The sequence below is a fragment of the Xenia sp. Carnegie-2017 genome, unplaced genomic scaffold (assembly GCF_021976095.1).
Source record: "Xenia sp. Carnegie-2017 unplaced genomic scaffold, XeniaSp_v1 HiC_scaffold_24, whole genome shotgun sequence".
Classification (NCBI taxonomy): domain Eukaryota; kingdom Metazoa; phylum Cnidaria; class Anthozoa; order Malacalcyonacea; family Xeniidae; genus Xenia; species Xenia sp. Carnegie-2017.
The window spans coordinates 1,197,585-1,221,852 of NW_025813487.1; the positions used below are offsets into that span (position 1 = coordinate 1,197,585).

At 34.6% G+C, this 24,268-nt stretch overlaps 1 protein-coding gene and 1 long non-coding RNA gene across 6 annotated transcripts; both read right to left on the reverse strand.

The window, feature by feature from the left end:
• Positions 1-1,494: 1,494 nt before the first annotated feature.
• Positions 1,495-20,530, reverse strand: LOC124450947. Of its 5 annotated transcripts, none has more exons than XM_047001595.1 (4): positions 20,460-20,530; positions 20,138-20,301; positions 15,648-15,738; positions 1,495-5,951 (listed from the first exon to the last, which is right to left on the reverse strand). In XM_047001595.1, exon 4 carries the CDS (start codon positions 5,941-5,943, stop codon positions 1,669-1,671), a length of 4,275 nt encoding a protein of 1,424 aa, XP_046857551.1. In that variant the 5' UTR covers positions 5,944-5,951; positions 15,648-15,738; positions 20,138-20,301; positions 20,460-20,530; the 3' UTR covers positions 1,495-1,668. The 5 variants fall into 5 exon arrangements, 4 of the variants coding, with proteins under 4 accessions (XP_046857551.1, XP_046857552.1, XP_046857553.1 ...); XR_006950272.1 differs by lacking the exon at positions 1,495-5,951 and adding an exon at positions 13,287-13,397; XM_047001596.1 differs by lacking the exons at positions 15,648-15,738; positions 20,138-20,301; positions 20,460-20,530 and adding an exon at positions 14,554-14,585.
• A 1,688-nt stretch (positions 20,531-22,218) lies between these two features.
• Positions 22,219-24,077, reverse strand: LOC124450970. Its single transcript, XR_006950284.1, has 4 exons — positions 24,067-24,077; positions 23,836-23,953; positions 22,464-22,918; positions 22,219-22,330 (listed from the first exon to the last, which is right to left on the reverse strand). It is a non-coding gene; the product is annotated as an uncharacterized LOC124450970 (long non-coding RNA).
• Positions 24,078-24,268: the final 191 nt, after the last annotated feature.

Here is a 24,268-nt window from a genome sequence, read left to right on the forward strand (position 1 = left end):
TTGTCGTGAATACATAATTAGTAAGTAATTTAATAGTATTCTGCCAGCACGTCACGGTAGATGGAAGAGGCATCGCTACGTCACAGTAGATTTGCGATGCATCGGTCGATGCATCGGTCCCGAGTCCTTTTCCGCGTGAAATCTACTGTGACATCAGCAAAACCATTGTTTTAGGGCCTCACGTCACGGTAGATTTTGCCGCTGAGCGATGCATTTTCCATAATTTTGTGATTGTGGGCACATGGCACCGATGCATTCAACTTTGAACTTCAAAGTTGGATGCATTGTTGTTTGATCACTTGATATAACTCGCAATCATCGATCGAAGTCATGGCTGTCGAGAATATCAAACACGATCTGTGTACTCTGCTTCGAGAAGAGAAGTCATTTGATATTAATGGAGTGCGTCGAACCTATGAAACGAGAGCTGCTACTTTTATTTCAAAATCCTCTTCTTGGAATCCCTTTTCAAAGGGTAAAAATGGGAGAGATATGTCAAGTGAAATGTTAATACCTAAGCACTTGACAGCTCATTGGCAAAGTGGAGAACTAAGAGCTTTAAAGTAAGTAAATTTACCTTTATGCTTGCATGTTTTAAATGTAAATAGTGTACTCATTTCAGACTCAGAGTGTAGTCGTGTAGATAACGACGAACAATCATCATAAAATATACACGATGTCATATTACTTATGCAGCACTTATACTTGTATTCATATGTAATATAATACAATCGCTGGAAAATGCTTCTCGGATAGTGAAAATTCAAAAATTTTCTGGGGAGCATGCCCCAGACCCCTATCGCGCCTTCGGCGCTCGCAATGCATCGGTCAGCTAAGGAGCTGGATCCGCGCCTGTCTTTAAGGTCATATGTACATAATAAACGTACAAAAATGATCGCTCACATTTTTCAATAAATGACCATAAAACCCAATGACATGACATGATATCATGATAGTGTTTTATAAATGTGAAATTTTAACATCATACAAAACTTGTTTCTACAATATTGACATGCGTAAGGTAAATTTTATTTACAGTTTTTGAAAGAATGTTTGAAGAAAGTCACTCTATAATTTAAACAAAATAATCTTCATCTACATCATGACTCACAATGAATGAGTTGTCGACATTCTTTCCTTTCTATGTAGTGAACGTTTAATATATAATAAAAATAACCAAATTATCTGACCATACATTTGTATTAAAAAGTAAACCATCGACATAAAGTCCGTTCAGAGATCAAAGGTTTCTCACTTTTGGTAATTTTCACATGTAAAACAAGCCACCATCCTTACGAAAATCAACATCTTCGTGTGATATTCTCAATTTCATCACAACTTTGACAATGTTACAGTGTTGAATTCTCCAAATATAAATTTGAAAGTTGACGGGAATCATAGGATGAAAAAGATCTTTACTTGACATTACAAGAAACTAATCTCTCTCTCTGTCCGTGATATTTTTTTATAATTAAAAACGGACAGTTTTTCCTGGGTTAAAACAAAGGATATGGACAATTTTTTCTACAATATTTTTGAGTTCGTTGTTGATACCATAAATAACTGTCCTTTTGTGATATAAAGAACTTTTTATGTTCGTTTTATGTGATATGTAATGTTTGTAAATACAACAGGTTAATATAACTAAAAAAGGTTGAGTTAGTGGATTCATTCAGGTACATTGAGTTTTAAAAATTTAACTCCATATCCCTCACCTGAAGTGTAAGCTATAGTATCTGTTTTGGAATGCATAAATGTAATAGAACTTAAATGATATGTTCCGCTTAATGTAGCGCATTGTTTACCACTGTTTAAATCTACAGCAACCAAAAAGCCATAAGATTCACCAATGAAATATGATTTATGTATGATTGTGCTTGACCAAAAAAAATATCCGACATGCAAAATCGTACTCACGTCATTGTTTTTATGCACATTAATTACATAAACGGCAGTGCTCTGGTTGTAATTGTCGTCTTCCAAAGTGAATGCAATGACCGCTTGGTTACTATCACTTACAGAGCAACGGAATTTAAGACGAGTTTCAGTTATCTGTTCCTGAGCAAATTTTTCAATAAAAGACGTTATGGGTATTTTTGCAGTATGCCGAGGTTTCAAGTAAAGTACATTGTTGTTATTTCTCCATTTCCATAATGTGTATTCTGTTTTGTTTACAGTTAAAATAACAGAATTATCAGGTGATACAGCTGCTGCTTTAACTTTTGAACAATCGACAGGAAGTCTTTTGTTGTATTGTATCTTACCCTTGGTAATTCTAACAACTTGAACAAACCTTTCTTCGTGAATACAAACTGAGACATCACCAAATGTTAAGATTTCTTTAGGTTCAAATCCAATGCTTATCCGCTTTGTCTGCGTGGAATCTACAAAATTTTCAGACGAAGTTGATATCTTCGTAAGATGATCAGAACCATCCCATATCCACAGTAAACCATCTGACCACCAACATCCAATTGCATACTCCAGTTGCATTGGTACAGTTTGAATAATAGTGCAGCGTTCAATGCTCCAAATATGAATGTTGACGTGGTCACCAACAGCGAAAGCAGCAAAATAAGATCCATCCGGTGAAAAACAACAACATTCAATTCTAAATTTCTCAAAGATAAAAGAAGGTCTCCATAGGGGATGAGTTCTGAAAATTTTAAGCTTGGAAAAATACGGCACAACGTAAAATTCCTTAAACGAGATTGGATGGACTTTTTCAAAAGTCCTATAAACACATGGACACCAAACATTTGGTAAACAAAACTCGATTTCTCCTTGATCGCTGTATTTTGTCAACTGAGTGATTTCAGAAAGCTTTACAACCTTGTTAGTATGATAAATAGTACAATCACGATAATGGTGTGATATATTTGAGATTAACGTTACTGGATAGTATGCTTCAACAGAAAAAATGTCGATTGCCTTTGGGAATTGAAAAACATAGGAAGTCTTATTGATGACTTCAACAAAGAGCTCTGAATATTTATCGGTGCATTGTAATTTTTGGTAATCAACAACGCAGCGTCGGTCGATTCTTTCCAAGGTTAATGAATTCCATGCAGTGAACACTTTTATAAATGCGTGGAAGTAAATATCCTCATATTCCTCATATTTTACATATTCTGCTGTAATAAACAAACCAGAATCTAAGAAAGAGCAACGATTAACGACATCATCTGACTGTAAACATGATAACAAACGTCCATTGTTAACGTCCCACAACTTTACTTCAGTAGATCCATCACTAGTTACCAGTCTATTTCCGGTAGGTGAAAAGGAGCACCAACAGATGTTTCCACGTGGAAAACTAAATTCCTTTGTGTGTGCTTCGTCATATTTGTCATAAATGGACACAAATTCTTCTACATCATCCCACTTTACCATCCTTGGATCTTTAAGTGCAGTGCCTAGAGTGCGTCGTTGTTCGAATGATGGAAGCTTAAAAATAGATATTTGACCATTTTCAAATCCGACAGCAAGAAGTTCTTCATTGGACGACAAACAAAGAGATGTAACGTTAGCGCGCAAGGTGACAGTCAAATGATGACTGTTTATTAGATATAATGAGTCTAAATCCTCAAACCAAACAAACTTTCCTTGCTTCAATAAATCCCTTGCCAATAATCTTTTTTTGTTTTTGCTATCAATTGTGTTTGCAATACATTGTAAATAAGCTAGGCCAGTCATTGACAATACTGACTCATATTGTTTTGCCCTACACAAGTGAAATAGTTGTTCATCAAATCCATCTATTCTCGCAAAAATTTGAAGTGCGTTAAGGATTTCAAACAATTCGACCCAAATGGCAGACAAGTTATCGTTTCCCGCACACATTAAAATCGCATAAACCACTTTGACATTTACTAACCAGTTTTCGTCAACGTTTTCGCCACATTTTGACATATGATAGATTCCATTCTTCAAAGCATAATTAATCATAGCAGTGTTCATCTGATCTTCAAAAATGTTCATCGACAAGATTTGCTCAAACACTTTCTCACAAGCATGCCATAAGAGCATATGACCATTTACTGGATTAACTGTAAACTCATGCTCTTCGTAACCATCTGATTTCAACCAATCAATTAGAGATTTGTGATACACGGTTAAACAATTATCGTAAACTGGCAAAATTTGAGATAACAGTTCAATGATTTTACTGCGGACTTCAAACTTGATGTCACCAGAAAAACCTAAACAGCTAAGCAGTAAAGTTAATGGCAAAAACTCCCGACAGGCAGCCAACAATTCACGAAATTGGATGAAAGTAGTTTCTGTGATAACAGAATTTCTGCTACTTTTCTTCGTTAACAATTTTTTTACTCTTTTGAATTGCTTTGTGTAAACACCGTTTAACCCACTAGGGACCAATTGTTCAATATTCTCGTCTGTAAGTTCAATTTTTTCTTCTTTCAAGCTCAGTTGTGCATGATAAGCATAAAGAAACGATCCCTCACATTTTTTAACTAATGACTGAAGAAGGTAGTGATCTTTTTGCACCCGATCATTCAACTGATGTCTCAAATACTTGTGCAGGTCTTCTTCGTTGTTTTCATCACGAGGACGAGTTGTAATTTCCACAGGATTCATGTCTTTCAACTTCTTTTGAACAGGAAGTTCTGGACGACTGGTGATGAAGATTTTAATCCATTTAGGCAGTCGGCCAAACTCTTCTGCAATCAATTCCAACCATTCACTTTTGCCTTTAACTTGGCTTTCATCTAATGCATCAATGACCAAAAGCATTGGTTCATGATCTTTAAATGAATGCAATGGATTATTTAATAAAACAAGGAATGCATCGGCGATTGATTTTTTGGAATGGTTTCTCTGTAATTCTTTATTTAGTCTAGATTTGAAATCTGATATTGTATCACACATGCTACTAGCCAATGATTCTATCAACATTCGAGGATTTCTATAATCTGATCTATTATATCTGCAGAAATGACAAGCAGCAAGTTTCTTCTTTTCAGCATATCGTCGACACACCTCAGCTGCAAACACACTTTTACCAACTCCAGGACCAGCAATTAAAATCGTGACATTATAAGCATCTTCAGTTCTATTGTTAAACCAACTGTCGAGTTTTTTAAATAACCATTGCCTAGTGCCAGGTAAGTATTTTTTGTTAAGATCTTTTATAAGACCGTTGAAGTTACACTTTCCAAGCTTTTCAACATCTGAATATGTTTTGTCCTGTAACATTTTTTTTACTCGTGATACATCAGCTTTTGTTTTCTTTACATCATCATTTATGTTTGTAAATTTTGTTGCCATCTCTTGTTTAATCTCTACAACATTTCTTTTATTTACTTTCACATCTTTTTTGATTTCTTCAGCGACATCGATTAACTTCTCCTCTGTTTTATACCATTCTTTTAACATTTCAATATAATATGCCTCATCGGTAGTGAGGGGAGCTATCATTACTTCATCTATTTCAGTTTGTTGAATACCCAAACCAACCAATGCTTTTGAAATTTCCTGCCACAACTTCTCAAACTTACTGTCATTTACACTAGTTGTAGTTATGTGACCGTACACTTTGTTTCGATAAAACTTTATTCTTGCAATATTATCTGAGATTGAGGTTTCTGAAGAGGAAGGAAGATTATCCCATCCACCATGTGGAGCTTTTAGACCACATATATTTCGCAATAAGACAGTTAATAATGTGATGTCAAAGTTTTCAATGTCAGGGTCACCAATTGACGGGTAAAGAAGATCCCATTGCTCCTTCTTGATGACTTTAAATTTCAAAGATGTTAGTGTCTTCTTTGTAGAGGGATCTTTAAGTTTACCAGCTAAACTTGATGGCTTTAATAAAGATTGCAATGTTGTTTTTAAGGCTTGGGTTCCTTTATTGATTATGAGTTTACTCAAACGAGATCCATTTTCCTCAATCTTTAATTTTTTAGGTGGCGAAGCCATTTCTTATTCTAGAAATGAGGAATGAATTTGTGAAAAAAGGTATAATTTAAAATGTACAAAATGTTCACAAAAGTTAAAAGGATAAATTAAAAATAGCATTGCAACTCATTTATAAAGACTTGTGCGATTTATTTCTTTCTCTCGATAAAAATTGTGTTCTTTGCCAAGTGCCATGACCCAGTATTTGATCTTACATCAAGGCATTAAAATAGTAGACTTGATACAATGAAAAAACACTTAAAATGATAATATTTTCGCTACTTTGTGGAAGAGGCAGAACTTACCTTGCAATAGTAACTCCTAGTTAATAAATAATATATCTTATTTGTCTAACAATCGTGTGGTGAAGAGATACGTCGTTCTTTTAACAGGATATATGAAACTGGTTTGCTATGTTGTATGAATGTTTGCTTATTAACATCTTGATAGGACTATATTGCTGATAATTCTGTTCCAATTTATATTTTTGCTAGACTGCAGTTTAGCGGACACCGGAAGCGCTTGTTTTTTCACTGCGGGCTCGTTTTTTCTTGGGATTATAGGGTAGGATTTGGGTCAGCATCCAATGTGTCCGCTAAGCTGCAGTAGTCCCCCATAGGACCATAGCTTGACTCTAATCATATAATTAAACTCTTCGTCATTTTTGACAATCTGTTAAATCCAAATCGTCGTCATTACTAATTGAAATGAAAATAAAGAAAACTATCTCCTATCTGCTTTACATTTTCCTCACCAAAACACAGAACACAGGGCGAGAGATGAACAACGCGACATATGAATAAAATACAGAACAAAATACAAGTACGGATTGCACAGAGTATCAAGTTCCTTGTATTTTTTGTCCAAACGAGATAAATTTGACCTCTGTAATCACCAGTAAAGCGTGTAAATTAATGATATTTTCAGCTGCAACTTGTCGTTTATATTAAATGCACATTATCAATAGTGCTTTTACGAAATTATGGAAATAACATTGTATTGACTTTACTTAAAACAATTCTATTCGTGATCGTTCACATATGAGACTATCACCGATGACACAGCCGAGGATATCACTACAAACAAACACTGCCTGCCTCACTGCCTCACTCAGACACTTTTTCAGTTTGGCATAGTGGTTAGCCGCGCATGCACAGCGGCTAACCACAAGACCTAACTAGTAATAAATTATATTATTGTTATAATACAGTATAACTTGACGTCTACAATTGCTCCCTCCCCCCCCCCCAAAAAAGGTTGCTGCTCCCCAAAATTTTACATCCTAGCCACATGCCTGCTCATATTCATAACACTTATAGCGTGATTTCGTTTGCTACGAGAAATTTTAAAAACTTAACAATTGATGAATGTCTTCTGCATGATGAGATAACGTAAGAAAAGTACAAATAATACACAAATCATTCATTACTTTTTCTATAAACTTTAATTTTGCAATTTTCATGTGTCCAAATGGGGAGGCGCCGGCCCCTATTATATTACTGGCCCAAGGCAAAACGCTCCCTTGCCTATCACCTCACTGCGGGGCTGGCCTGACAGTCAGTGAAATATCTCGACTTTGTGTTGTTACCCGATTTAATTCAAGTAACTAAAACAGTTAGACACGTTGGAAAACAAAACAAGTATCTTGATTTCAGTTTCTCAGTGTACATGCTAAATCAAAGTTCATCTAAGAATAAATTACGTGCAAATTGAATGATGATGAAACATGTACGTTATCTGACGTTCATTTTCATCACTTGAACCTAATCTTTACTTTACATTTATACATTGTATTGTTTACTAAAGTGTTATTATATTAAAAAACAATGAATGATGATGAAATATGTACGTTATCTGACGTTCATTTTGACCACTTGAACATAATCTTTACTTTACATTTATACATTGCATTGTTTATCAAAGTGTAATTATATTAAAAAATAATGATTAATGATGAAATATATGCGTTATCATGAGTTCATTTTGACCCCTGGAACCTTATCCTTACCTTACATTTGTACATTGTACTGTTTACTTAAGTTTAATTTATTTAGAAAGAAATGTCACATTATGACGTGGCTTCTGTTAATGTCAAGCCGCAATTTTTATAGTAAATGATTTGAAACAAAAAATGAAACCTACTTTCCAGTCGTGGTATTAAATATAGCTTTAAAAATCACTAATAGAATCATTCAAACGATTTTCATAAAGAATGGAAATAAACATTGATTCTATTAGCATCTACCGCAGAGATCCCACGAGAGATACTACGCATGCACACATTGGTCATTCTCTACCTTGCTCACCGCCATTACTGATGGCGTGTTTGGTGATATACAAATAATCCATAAAATAATTTGCCATCCTGCTGTGTAGAACGACAAAAAAAATGTAGAAAACAATACAGGACAAAACACTTACACAACCACTGAGTTTGCGCGGCAAACTCTTTTTCTGTGGTTAGATAATGTATTTAACCATCGGGGCTGTCATTTGCAAAGCCGACCGCAACGACGCAACTATTATCAAAACCAACCCAAGAGGAAAGTCGAGACAGGGGAAAAACACTAAGAAGCAGTGACTCCTATTCTCGACCATGTAAGATTTAGTAAACGCGGGTGTAGTACTTCTATCATATCTGGGGGGAGACAATGATTGTAGTATAGTTGCAGGCCGGATACAACAATTTATTGGGAAGTGGAGGGAGCTAACTCACGATTCTTCCATTTTATCAGCTGTAAGCGGATACAAGATTGATTTTCTTATAGACCCAGTCCAGCTGAAACAACCCAACTCTATAAAAATGCCTCCTTCGGAAGTCCAAAATGTTGATCGTCAAATTACATAATTTCTATAGAAAGGTATCATTCTTACAAGCATGCATGAACAGGGCGAGTTTATCTCCAATATCCTTCTGAGAGCAAAGAAAGATGGATCTTTTAGAATGATATTAAAACTAAAAGAGCTCAACACATTTGTAACATATCACCACTTTAAAATGGAATCTATCCATATTTGTACTCAGCTCATGCGACCTGGGTGCTACATGGCATCCGTTGACCTTAGAGATGCCTATTACTCAATACCAATACACATGGAGCATCAAAAATACTTAAAATTTATGTGGAAAAGTAATCTGTACCAATTCACATGCCTTGCTCAAGGATTATCTTCCGCTCCACGTTTATTTACAAAGATACTCAAGCCTGTATATTCTAAGCTGAAGGAGCTTGGGCACATTTCTAGCCGTTACATTGATGACTCTTTTTTAGTGAGCTACTCCTAGTCAGAATGCGAGCAAAACGTACATGACACTCTACATTTGTTTCAGAAGTTAGGATTTCTACCCCATAAAGATAAATCTGTTAAAGAACCCACACAGATTTTACAACATTTAGGGTTTGTGTTAAATTCAATAGATATGACTATCTCTATATCCATAGAGAAACACAACAAATTATGCGAGGTTGCCAGGGGGGTGCTAAAATCTGATTCTCCTAGCATACGGGAAGTGACCAAGCTAATTGGTATGATGGTAGCTTGTTTCCCTGGCGTTGAATATGGCCCACTGTTTTATCGTGATCTCGATAGGGACAAAACAACAGCCCTTAAGTGTAATAGGGGTAACTTTGATTTGACATTGAAACTCTCTCCTTCGGCGCTGGAGGACGTATCTTGGTGGATTAATAATGCATATGAGTCCAAAAAACATCTGAAACATGGCAAGATTGACCACGTATTGTATACGGACGCCTCTACCAAGGGATAAGGCGTAAGTATTAGCAAATATTCCACCGGAGGCGTATGGTCAATCGCCGCAAAAGACTCGCACATTAACTGCCTCAAACTTAAAGCAATACTGTTTGGGCTATAATCTCTCTGTAGAGATCTAGCCCACACCCACATTAAAGTAATGACTGACAATACCACTGCCCTTGCATATATTAACCACATGGGGGGCTGTCACTCTCCCCCTTGCAATAAAATTGAAGGGAAGTATTGGCGTGGTGAAGAACCAGGGACATGTAGTAAACTGTCAGCTATATCCCTGGGAAACTTTATGTAGTGGCGGACAAAGCTTACAGAACATTTAATGATTCCAAAGAATGGAAGCTTGATACTGCATATTTTCCTGAAATAACAGCATATTTTGGGACCCCAGAAGTTGACATGTTTGCTTCTAGACTAAACTATCAACTTAAACCCTATGTCTCGTGGCACCCAGATCCACAGGCGCGAGCTATTGACGCATTTTGCATTGATTGGAGTAAATTGTTTCATTATGCTTTTTCACCTTTTAGTGTTATATCAAAAGTTTTACATAAAGTAGAAATGGCCCAAGCACGGACAATTCTCATCGTACCGAATTGGCCAACTCAATCCTGGTATCCGATCCTGGAAAGATTAATGATTCATCAACCCATTCTCCTACCCCAAAACAAAAGCAACGTGAGCTTACCATCCAATCAAACAAAAGAACATCTACTCAAAGGGAGACTTAGACTGATAGCTTGTCTCTTATCCGGAGATCACTTTCAAGTAAGAGAATTTCACCACAGGCTCAAGCAAAAATACTTAATTCCTGGCGGCCAGGAACACAGAAAAATATCAGGTGTGCCTTAACAAGTGGCAACTCTATGTTAATAAACGGAATGCAGATCCCCTTCATCCAACATTACCGATAGTTCTAGAGTTTTTTACAGAATCTATTTGACCAAGGGATGAGTTACAGTTGCATAAACACTGCTCGAAGTATATTATCTTTATTCGTTATTACTAAAGGGAATTGGTACACATCATATGGTTCAGAGATTTATGTAGGAAGTGTTCCATTCTAGACCAGCACTACCAAGATATCAAGTGACCTGGGACGCCTCCATTGTATTAGAGTATTTAAAGACATATCCCGCAGTAGAAGACTTAACCCTACAACAGCTAACTCATAAGTTGGTAATGCTCTGTGCATTAGTCACAGGGCAGCGTGCCTAATCAATCCACCTCATGAAACTCTTAACTGTAAAGAAGGAAGAGGACTCATACACCTTCTATATCGACCAACTTGTCAAAGACTCTGGACCAACACGCATTCAACCTACTTTAGTGATATCAAAATCCCTGCCGATCACCGACTATGTGTTGCCTCAGTGATGGAAGAATATATTAAACGCACTGCTCCTATGTGGGGTCAGGAAAATCAACTACTTCTTAGCACAATTCGACCTTTTCATAAAGTATCAAAGTCAACTATATCTCGTTGGATAAAGATTGTCATGCAAGCTGCAAGAATTGATATAGAAACGTTCAAACCACATAGTAGACGAGCCGCAGCCACCTGTAAAGGGAAGCAATGTGATGTTTTGATAAACTCTATACTGAAAGGTGCAGGATGGAAGACTGATTGCGTTTTTCATCGGTTTTACAATAAGAACGTTGTGTCTCAGCGTCGCGATGCAGAGTTTAGGAGTGCCATTCTTTCAGCGTCCCAATACGAAAGATATTGGATGAGAATTCTCTTTTGTTAAACTTGGCATGGAGCTCAGAACACATATACTTGCATGTATAGTGCAAGAGAAGGAAATACTTTAAATTCATATTTGTTACTATTTCTGGGTATGTTTGACAAATCTCTAATTAAAATAAGTTTATAACTTAATGTCGTATTTGCGTGTAGGCATGAAGTGTGTCCACATGACTTTCAAGTCTCGTGGGATTTCTGCGGTAGATGCTAATAGAATTAGGAAATTGAACGAGCTTACCTGAAGTTAAAGTCCGATTGGGATTCTATCAGCATCTACAGAGCAGAGATTACACGCCCAACCATCATATTACTGCCTTCCTGCATATCGTTCAACTTCAGGTAAGTCTCGTACAATTTACTAAATTCTTCATAGTCATACTTCATACTACGCAATGCTTCAGTATAAAAATTGTTAAGTTAGAAATGTAAATACAAAATCTCGGTTAACTTACGTAAAATTACTTTGTTTTAGAAATAAGACTTCATATACGACGATCGTGTGGACAAAATTATGCTTGCTTTAGTTCTTTACATGTTACGTACCTGACAAAAGATGGGAAATTTAATATAAAAAACGCGACTACATACATATCAGTTAAAAAATGGTGATCATAATTCATTCATTAATGAGCATCAACTTTATATCCATATGAGTTTTGTTACATTAACACATTTAAATAACAAACGAAGATAAAGAGTCAGGATCTCCTTCAACAAGCAGTTTTAAAACACATTAATGACGTCTATGTAGAACATTCTAGTTACATAACTAAGTATACAGCACTGACTAAAAACAATTGTTATTGAAATATAAATACATAAATAAGAACTTCATGAAGAGTACATAATAACATTGAGATAAGTCAAATTCCAAAGGACTACTGCTAAATCTTAAAAAGTTTCACAAGTTTTAACTCAGGAATAGCAAATCCCCTATCTAAGACAGGATTTGAATTCCAATGATTAAGACACGAATTTCGAAACTGTGAATGGATTTTTTCCTTCATTAATCAAAAATTCCATACATGTATATTCTTAAATAGTCAGTTCTTATTATAAAAAACCTTTGTTATTGAAGAAACCTTTGTAAATTAAAAATACATGGCAAACATCAACTACACGCAATTATAATTACTTATGATCAATAAAGACACTGTAGATACAACAGTAAATGATGCAATGAAAGTAAAACTTAAAACTGTTAAACAAACATGATTAAAAGTATAAATTTAAAAGCAAACTGTTTTGCATGAATCATAATTTCACAAAAATAGATTCGCTCGAGTTTTTTCTCTGTATAAATACATTCTTCCTGTGTTCAACATTTGCTTATTTTACAAATGTTCTTACTTTTAAAATGAATGGTTTGCTCAATACAATTAACAACACTTTGTTAGACACACAGCGATTAGTCAAAAGTGGCGTCGGCAAAAAGGGAAGTGATGCATCATTGGACATGTTATCCCTCCTATATAAATTTTCACAGATTTCCATATTTTCCATAGACAAGTACGCTATTTCACCTCTCCCATACCTTTGAACGTGTTTTGCTTTCCGATACCATGCAGCTTATTGTCAATAGTTAGAAATTTGGTATATCAATTTAGATATGATTTAACATGCATGTTTAGTCATACTTTATCGAGATGCTGCTTTAGCTAATTTGTTATGTCTGTAGTGTAATTCTAAAATATAGCTTAATTTTTCTAAAATTACTTTCGTTTTAGAAGTAAGACGACGGTGCGAACAAAATTATGCTTTCTTTAGTTCTTTACATGTCACATACTCAACAAACGGAAGAGAGATTTAATATAAACAACACGACCACATACATATCAGATTAAAAATGGCGATCATCGTTAATGCCTTATTGTAACATTAATTTTTTATCCATCTGAGTTTTGTTACATGAACACATTAAAATAACGAGCGAAGATGAAAAATGAGTCAGGATCTACTTCAATAAACAGTATTAAAGCACATTAATGACGTCTTTTTACAAGATTCTAATTATATAACTGAGCATACATCACTGACTAAAAACAATTGTTATAGAAATAAAATACATAAATAAGACCTCATGCGGAGTACATAATAATATTGAGATTAGTCAAATTCCAAAGGACTGCTGCTAAATCTTATAAAGTTTCAGAAGTTTTAACTCAGGAATAGAGAATCACCTATCTAAGACAGGATTTGAATGTCAATGATTAAGACACGATTTTCGAAACTGTGAATGGATTTTTTTCCTTCATTAATCAAAAATTCCGTACTTGTATATTCTTGAATAAATCAGTTCTTATTATAAAAATCCTTTATTATTGAATAAACCATTGTAAATTATGAAAACATGGCAATAATCAACTGCACGCAATTATAATTACTGACCAATAAAGACACTGCAGATACAACAGTAAAGATTGCAATAAAGGTAAACCTTAAAACTATTAAAGAAACATGATTAAAAGTATAATTTTAAAAGCACACTGTGTTGCATAAATCAACATGTCACAAAAATGGATTTAGTTGCGTTCTTCCTGTGTGTGTAAATTTATTTTTCCTATGTTTAACATTTGCTTATTTTACAAATGTTCTTACTTTTAAAATAAATTGTTTGCTCAATGCAATTAACAACATTTTGTTAGACACACAGCGATTAATCAAAAGCGGCGTTAGCAAAAAAGGGAGGTGATGCATTATTGGACATGCTATCCTCCCTACATCAATTTTCCCAGATTGCCATTTTTTCATAGACAAGTATGCTATTTCACCTCTCCCATACGTTTGAACAGGCTTTGCTTTCCTTTACCATGCAGCTTATTGTCCATACTTAGAAAGTTGGTATATAAATTTAGATATGATTTCTCATGCATGTTTAGTCATACTTTATCGAGATGCCGCTTTAGCTAATTTGTTATGTCGGTAATGTAGTTCTAAAATATCGCTTAATTTTTCTAAAATTACTTCCGTTTTAGAAGTAAGACACCGTGTGAACAAAATTATGCTTGCTTTAGTTTTTCACATGTCACATACTCAACAAGCGGATGAGAGATTTAATATAAAGTACGCGACCACATACATATCAGATTAAAAATGGTAAAGAGAGTTGATACCTTATTGTAACATCAATCTTTTATCCTTGTAAGTTTTGTCACATAAACACATTTGAATAACGAACGAAGATGAAGAGTGAGTCAGGATCTCCTTCAACAAACAGTATTAAAACACATTAATGACGTCTATGTAGAACATTCTAGTTATATAACTGAGTATACATCACAGACTAAAAACAATTGATATAGAAATAAAAATACATAAATAAGAACCTCATGCAGAGTACATAATAACATTGAGATTAGTCAAATTCCAAAGGACTGCTTATAAATCTTATAAAGTTTCACAAGTTTTAACTCAGGAGTAGAGAATCGCCTATCTAAGACAGGATTTTAATGCCAATGATTAAGACACGATTTTCGAAACTGTGAATGGATTTTTCCCTTCATTAATAAAAAATTCCATACATGTATATTCTTGCATAAGTCAGTTCCTATTATAAAAAACCTTTGTTATTAAAAAAACCATTGTAAATTATGAATAAATGGCAAACATCAACTGCACGCAATTTTAATTGCTTATGATCAATAAAGACATTGTAGATACAACAGTAAAGGATGCAATAAAATTAAACCTTAACACTGCTAGATAAACAAAATCAAATTATAATTTTAAAAGCTCACTGTGTTGCATGAATTTAAAATAGATTCATCTGTGTAAATACATTTGTTTAACATTTGCTTATTTTCAAATCTTTCTTTTGTTGTTTCAACATTCACACATTTTTCCACAGGTGTATTTTACATTTCACAGATTCCCATTTTTATAACAGTTTTGCTTTCCTTTACCATGCAGCTTATTGTCAATAGTTAGAAAGTTGGTATATAAATTTAGATATGATTTCTCATGCATGTTTAGTCATACTTTATCGAGATGCTGCTTTAGCTAATTTGTTATGTCTGTAGTGTAGTTCTAAAATATAGCTTAATTTTTCTAAAATTACTTCCGTTTTAGAAGTCAGACGACTGTGTGAACAAAATTATGCTTGCTTTAGTTCTTTACATGTCACATACTCAACAAACGGATGAGAGATTTAATATAAAGAACGCGACCACATACATATCAGATTAAAAATGGTGATAAGAGTTGATACCTTATTGTAACATCAATCTTTTAGTCTTGTGAGTTTTGTCACATAAACACATTTGAATAACGAACGAAGATGAAGAGTGATTCAGGATCTCCTTCAAAAAACAGTATTAAAACACATTAATGACGTCTATGTAGAACATTCTAGTTATATAACTGAGTATACATCACTGACTAAAAACAATTGTTATTGAAATAAAAATACATAAATAAGAACCTCGTGCAGAGTACATAATAACATTGAGATTAGTAAAATTCCAAAGGACTACTGTTAAATCTTATAAAATTTCACAAGTTTTATTTCAGGAATAGAGTCACTTATCTAAGACAGGATTTGAATGCCAATGATTAAGACACGATTTTCGAAACTGTGAATGGATTTTTCCCTTCATTTATCGAAAATCCATACATGTAAAAAAAATGGTATGTTGTATACAACTATCAACATTTTTCTAGACACACAGAGTTTAGTCAAAAGTGGCGTCGGCAAAAAAGGGAGGTGATGCATGATTGGACATGCTATACCTCTTACATAAATTTTTACAGATTCCCATTTTTTCCATAGACAAGTATGCTATTTCACCTCTCCCATACCTTTGAACAGGTTTTGCTTTCCTTTACCATGCAGCTTATTGTCAATAGTTAGAAAGTTGGTATATGAATTTAGATATGATTTCTCATGCATGTTTAGTCATACTTTATCGAGATGCTGCTTTAGCTAATTTGTTATGTCTGTAGTGTAATTCTAAAATATCGTTTAATTTTCTGAAATTACCTTCGTTTAAAAGTAAGACGACCATGTGAACAAAATTATGCTTGCTTTAGTTCTTTACATGTCACATACTCAACAAACAGATGAGAGATTTAATATAAATTTAGTTTTGAGTATATGATGGGTATGTCGATATGTCTATTTATTGTGTCGTTGTCTTTACTGTACCAAGCTTCTTTAAATTCGCGTGCGTGTTTGTCTGTGCGCGTCCGAGTACTTTAGTTTCTGTCCAGTCGAACGTGTGGTTGTTTCCGTGGGTATGTTCTGCCGGTAGTGAGTTCGGATCTCGTCTTTTTATGGCGTTTTTGTGTCCTGTGAGTCTTGTTTCGATGTTCTTTGATGTTTGTCCTATGTATTGCTTTGAACAGTCTTTACATGGTATCATGTAGATCGCGTCAGTTGTATCATTTTTTTTAAATAGATTATTGCATAAGTCATTCATATTATGAAAAACCTTTGTTCTTTAATAAGCCATTGCAAATTATGAATAATTTTCAAACTCCAACTACACGGAATCATAATTACTTATGATAAAAAAACACTGCAGACACGAGAGTAAAGAATGTAATGAAAATAAGATAATGCTTATCGCAGATGTGTAGTAACGATGAGAAACACATTGTAGTTGAGTCTCAATAGGCAAATTTAAAAGATTAGTGGTACCAGTAAAGGAAAAAACCCCCACAGAGCGCAGTTACGATTTCATATAATGAATGCTTAGAGTGAGTTAAATCACAGTATAGGAATATACAGTAGAGTCACTTTGCTGTACAACTGGCTGCTGTATATTTAATTAGGGGCTATTCACAAGCCCGGTAGCCGGGATTAGCAAAGCGTTAAAACATTTTGGCAAATGGAAAAGATTAAATACTTCACAACAAAAATCTTATTTAAGCAATTTCTCTGTACTATGACTTTGAAAGTTCACAAAACCTTTAAAATGAAGACAAATAATTTGACTTGATTTGAAAATTACGACTAAAATGACTTATGACGCTTAAGAAAAGGTTGTAAATTTTGCGCTTAAAACTTTAACTCATTTCAATGACTTAAAATCATTTTACGCCTCGTAGAATCCCTGTTACCGTGTTCATGTGATCAGGCTCTTAGTTTAATGGCTGCCGTTTTCCATATCGTCAATCCTATTGGTCACAAAATGCAATTTACAGGCTACCATATGGTAATCACATGCGTAATAAGATATGCGTGGCACGAAAGAATTCAATGGAGTGGCTCTACTGTATGTTCTCTATACTGTGGTTAAATATTCTTTTTCATCTCATCTGATTTTTTCTTTGAAAATATGAAAATTCAATTTCTGCCAAGAATATTAGTTAATTTATGCAAACTTTACATTTGACCAGAGATGGTACATAGTAATTTTCTCAGTAAATATTGATGTTATGCAAAGTTTTTCCTCTCATGACCACCACTAAAGTGAACCTTCTAAACATGTCAAGAACTTTACAAAAGTTATTTCATTTTGTTTTTAAAAGTTAGAATTGCAATTTTAGTGAGGTGTCGATTTTAGGATTTTCGTCACGGATTGAAGAATTGTCACATATACCAAGTTGTTTGTCGTGGTCATTTTACCCCTTCAAGTAAAGACTACTTCTGGTAAACGAAGTGCATACAAACTCTTATACAAGTAGTTCTTGACCACTAACTCATTCAATACATGTTTGTAATTGATCATGTGGCGTGCATAAATTAAACATTTGTTACTTTTTCATAACTTGACGTTACTAACGTTACTAACATCCATCACATTGTTGCGAATACGTAACCCTGAGTTAGCATTGGTTAGTAACAAAGTGTTGCACTACGAGTCTACGACAAAGACACACTATGTTTCACCAATACCAATTTAAAGTATAATCTCTAACGATAGAGTCACACGTTTTCAAACGTCCTTCCATATTTGCTAAATTTCAACATGCTACGGTCGTTTACTGCATAGAAACAGCAGCTTCCATTACTTAACCTTACAAAAGGTTATTTTATGCATGCACAGAAGCACAACACAAACAGAAAAACACGAACGCAACCAGAAATAAACTATTTTGAGTTTACTCCATAAAGTTCATAGTATTTCTAATTCAAGTAGTGCTCTTTTAAATAAGTTGAAACTGTACGTGTTGCGTTGACGCAGGAATGTTGTTAATGAAGATCGTATCAGACAATATATTTTACGACAACACAATAAATGCGGTATTATGCTTGGATATAGAACTATTTGGAGGCTTTTGCAATGTAAGTATAACGTGCTAGGACGTTACTTGGCTATTCAAACTATGCTCAAAGAAATCGACCTTGAAGCAACGATACCTCGACGAGCAAACAGACTAATAAGAAGAAAGTATTTAAATCCAAGCCTTAAATACACCTTATACGATAAGCTGAAGCCGTATGGCTATGCATTTTCACGGACACATTGACGGCTTTATATTTAGATAGAAGGAATGTTGATGAAATTGAACGAATCTTATTGGTTGGCAAGTAATTTGTTATGCTACTAGCAACTGTTGCTACCACGCAAGAAAAATTTTTAATTAAAAACAGTTGATTTCAGTAAATGGACAGCTGTTTTTACATTTTTAGTTCACCCATTTCATCTAAACTCTCCGAAATTATGTCCTCTCATTTGCATTTAACATTTTCTTGACATATAGAATTTTCCGAGAAATTGACCAAGCGGGAACCTAGGGAGAAAAGGGTCATCGACTTAAAAAAAGAACTTGCTATAATCTGTCCTAACTACAACGTGATGGATACCAGTAACGGATCTAGCGATGCATCTGACGCAATACATAAATTGTTCTCATGTAATCGCGTACGCTGTTTTGATAGGATACTATAACGGGCTCTGGCTGAAATTTCTTTATGTAGTCGTTCCTTTACTTAGTTAAAACTTCTGCCAGCCATTTTTATTGTTTTTTGTTATAATGACTTGAGTGTTTTATTTGAAGATTTGTGCTAAGATTGATTAAATAATGTAGACTTACAATACAGTAATAACTAGGGGAATTAAAGCACATATATCAGCGAATGGGGAACGAAGTAAAAGTTAAAAATGAATCAAACAAGAAACTTCCTTTACATCAAAACAAATGTGCTGCTTTACAGCTTCCCTTTTCACTATTTGTTCGCATGTCTGCATTTTTCATTTAGCAACCGCCATGGCGAACAATTCAACCTGTTAGTGGCCATTGCTTGCGCGAGCAATAACTACGAAACGAAACTTAATTGAAAAAACATCTGACCCCAAAAGAGTCACAACACGATGCTTCACACATTATGTGTGTCCGCCTAAAAGTTTGTCAATCTCGAGTTCTTTAACGCAGACCGCATGGAGTAGTTACATTATGATGCATTTCAAAACATATGGCCCTTAGAGGGTTAAGTACAAGTTTCGGTTAAAAGAAAATATATAACACTAACAGGGACCTGTTATGACTCACATCACTGCAGTTTTTCTCTAGAAATCCCATGTCTGAAAATAGTGACATTTAAAACGGTACGAATCTTATCCTGTGACAATAGACGAACTTAGTAGCTATCATAAGAGCAACAAGAATTACTTTGGCAAATATCGCCAGTATATTTTTCAACGCTTTGTTAGTCATTTTATCAGACATCAGAAACCAAACAATTAAAAAAATTTGTTCTTTGAACAAACGTTTCTACTTATATATGGCAAAATTCGTTTAAATCAGACGTACCTGTGTCGAGAGGAGTGAAGAACTTGTTCAAATCAGAAATTTATCAATATACCGTAAAAAGTCTTGAGAAAAGTGATGCTATCTGTTTCAATGTGATTGCTTTTAGAATTTGTGAAACTCCTTATCATAGCAGACGTAGAGTCGCATTCAAACAATGCAGGTTGCTAAGATAGAAGGAATGTTGATAAAATTGAACGAGTCTTATTCGTTGGCAAATAATTAGTTATGCTACTAGCAACTGTTGCTACCATGCAAGAAAAATTTTTAATTAAAAACAGTGAATTTCAGTAAATGGACAGCTGCTTTTACATTTGTTACTCACCCATTTGATCAAAACTCTCCGAAATTACGTCCTCTCATTTGTATTTAGCATTTCCTTGACATATAGAATTAGCATATCTATAAAACTTTGATAGTCTTCAAGTGAAGAATGTGAAGTCACGATAATACTTTTACACACATAAATTATTCGTAATGACAGGAGCACTACATGCGGTCGTTTCTACAAGAACTAGCTAATGCAAGCCTGAAAATTCAACTAGCAATCTTATATTCTATAATAATAAATTACGTCAAAATGGTTTCCATCTTAGTTTTCAGTGTGTTGTCCTCGAAACACACTTAATCATTTCACTTTAATATAATAGTGGAAGAAATAAATAAAGTTCGTATTCTTCTCTTCCCCGAATGACAACTGAAAACTTTAATTTGCATTTCATAAAATAAAAACAATAAAACGCCTGCGTTGATTGGTCGATAGCTGAGCCTCATCAATTAAATCAATCAAAGAGAATTTTCTAATCAATCATGAATACATGTTAGAGGAAATATAAAAAACTTTGCTTTGAATTTATCTTTATTACATTATTGTTATTTTATAAAAGAAATATAAAGATGTTTTTGCCTGATCTGCTTTCGAGTACTCCTAAGGTCTCCTCGGTTTTAATATTTCCACAATAAACATCTTTTATTTCTTAATTGAACATCTGCAAATCTTGCAAAGTACACCGAACGGAAACATTTGTTTCCTCCTTAGAAACGTACGTCAATTTGAAACCTCCACAGTAACAAACGTGACTATGGCACTTTAATAAGTTGCGACAAAATGAAAATTTTGCTAATTGAATCGTGTTTTTATTGAATAGTGAACACAAAAGGTCTGTCCATAAGCTAAGAGAGGACGAAAAAGTTAGTGTGGCTAAAACCTGGGCCATTTTTATCGAATACAAACACTAAATATGTTGGTCCTAGCTGCTCCAACTCTTAAGACATAAATGACTTGAATATAGAGCCTAAGAGTTTGGACAAGTATATATATGATAAAATGGTCGAAAGAGACATATAAAACTAATTGGAACCATCTTGTAACAAAAAGGACATCTTGTAACCTTAAATAGTGTAACCTAGTGTAACTCATAATGTAACCACAAAGTTATAAAACAAACAATTACGCTGCAATATTTCTGTTTTATTAAAAAACCATCATCAGAAATATTTACAAGTTGCCAGTTAATTGTACATATATGTACATAGTTTGTATACATATACAGGTGTTCAGTTACAATACGAGAAAATTTAGGGGCTGTTTACATGATCCCGGGTAGCCGAGATTCAGCCAAGCATTAAATGATTTTGGCAAATGGAAAAGATTTAATACTTATCATCAGACGAATGTTCTTCAGCACTTTTACAATATTCTAATTTAATAACAATACGCATAACATTCAAAATCGAACAACAAATTTGGCCTAATTCGAGAACAGGCATTACTTGCGGCACTTAACAATAAGTTGTAATTTTTACGCTTGAGGTTTCGACTCTTTTCAATGCGTCGAAATGATTTTATTCAGCACTTTGACATTTCCCCTCCAGGTTTTATAGAACTCAATGGTCTACAACCCTAAAACATGGCAGACAGGTTATACTTTGTAAGACTCCTTTGCAAATCTATTTTGGGTTGTATTGCTGACCTCGAAGGAAGTTCAGATCGGGACTTTTGCGTTTTTCGTATTGATTATCTTTTCCATACTACGTTGCGATTTGCTGAAGTATTCGAGCTTGAAGAGGCTGTTCTGCAGTTAATCTATAACGCAAAAGAACTTTTAAATGTCGATGTTCATCATGATATTAATCCATCTTCTTCATTGAACTGCCCTCAAGTTTTTATATGATTCCTGATTAATTCATTGGAATCTGCACTGAGTAATTTAAGCATTTCACTGTTGGTCCAATAGATATATCCTAGCAAAAAGAATGTATGTATACATACAACATTTCCCGTATTGTAATTTATTCCTTGAGTTACTCAAAGCTATGAATACAGAACCTTGTTTTCTGGAGCATCTCCTTCAGGAGCGTGATCATCCGTTTCCAAGGATGAGGAATCTAGATCAGCTTGAACTGGTCTAATATATGCAATTACCTGCCCTAGGCCAGAACTACCACGAAGAAAGTGGACAGAATATCCAATATTTGGTGAAGGGGTAATAAGATACAAATCTTTGGGTGATAAACCACTCTTTAATATCTCAAAACCACCGCCTAATACCAGCCGGGGATAGATCTCTTCTAATTTTGCCTTCACTTTGGCTGCACTTTAATCTTTAAGGAAAGAAATACGTCTAAGTCCAAGACCAGCTTTTTGTAATTTAATTTTTTCCATTCCAGTAGGCACACAATCTTGCTCATAGTTTGCCAGGCGAAAAAAATCGTGAGTCCAAGTCTCTTGTGGTTTGTAACACCGACCTTGTTGTCCCCACGAATTAGATCGACCACGTTTTGCTGGTGGATGAGAAAACATCTTTCAATTGTTAGCTCGATTATACGGTGCAAACAACCGCCTAAACTCCTGCTCTCTTATCGAACAAGATGATCTCGATGTGGAAGCTTGAGATGACGAAGCTTGATGTTGTTCTTGCAATGTGCTGTCTAGTGTTGACGATTGGACAAGTTGAGCAGCTCCACGATCGTCAAGATTACAATCTTGAGCAGTCGATGAAGATCTAAGACATGCTGATCCAGAAGAGTCTGGATTCAGTAAATTTGCGGCTCGGCAAAGTAAAGCTGCTGCCTCTCGATTTTTCGCTCCATTATCATCCCCCTTATCAAAAAAATCGTTTCTTTTGTACAGAATACTAAATTTGCTTCAAAGGACAAAGATCGTTGTAGTTATTGCATAAAATACTGCAACAGTATAGTTTATTGATATTAACAATTTTTGACGGTAAATAATTATAAATAAATTATAATGTGATTGAGTAAAATTTGATGTTTTGCGAGCACGAATAATGTTACGTCATCATAATGAAATGTTCAACAACAAAATGAGTTTTAACAAAAATTGTTCAGGACAAAATCCGATTATGAAATTCCAGAATGGAATATGATCAAGACAAAATGCACATTGCAAAGGACAAAATGCGCATTAGTAATTGAAAAAATAGCTATTAATTTTGGGGAAGATCACCCTCCATACAAACTATCTACCATCAAGAGTTCAATCTCAACAAAAAGCTTTGTCTCAAACTATCTACAACCATAACTTTTATGAAGAAGGCATGTTCACACGCTATGGTACGGCGGTCGATGGGAATCAGTCTTTGAGTTTCAAAAAGCACATGCTCGTACTTTACAAGACGGGGGGAGTGTGACACGGCACATCATTTCCATCATTCACCCATATAAAAATCACTACTCACTCTTTCATCGTTCAAACGAAGAATTCTGGTAAACATAAGCAATAGTAAACTCGTCCAAGCATCCCTGTGACCAACTGACTGTAATTCAATAAACTGCCTCAAAGCTTCATCGCAAATCCTAAAAAGAAAGAAAAAGAAAGAAATCAAATCAAGCCCTCGAGGAAAAGTTTAAATGCTTTCCAAAAGTGGGGGTGCACATGGTTTGTTGATCTTGCTAATCCCCAGGCGTACCTCAACACTTTTTCCTCGGCGCCTTCCCATGATTCCTTTCTCGCAACGTCATCGTACATGCGAAAGAGAATTCTCAACAGGCTGACCAAACTGGACGTCTCTTAATTCAATAAATTGGGCTTCGACTGTCCTTTAAAACCTGATCAAATGAATCAAAGTTTATGTACGCTTTATTTATAACCATGCATTACCATGCAGTCCA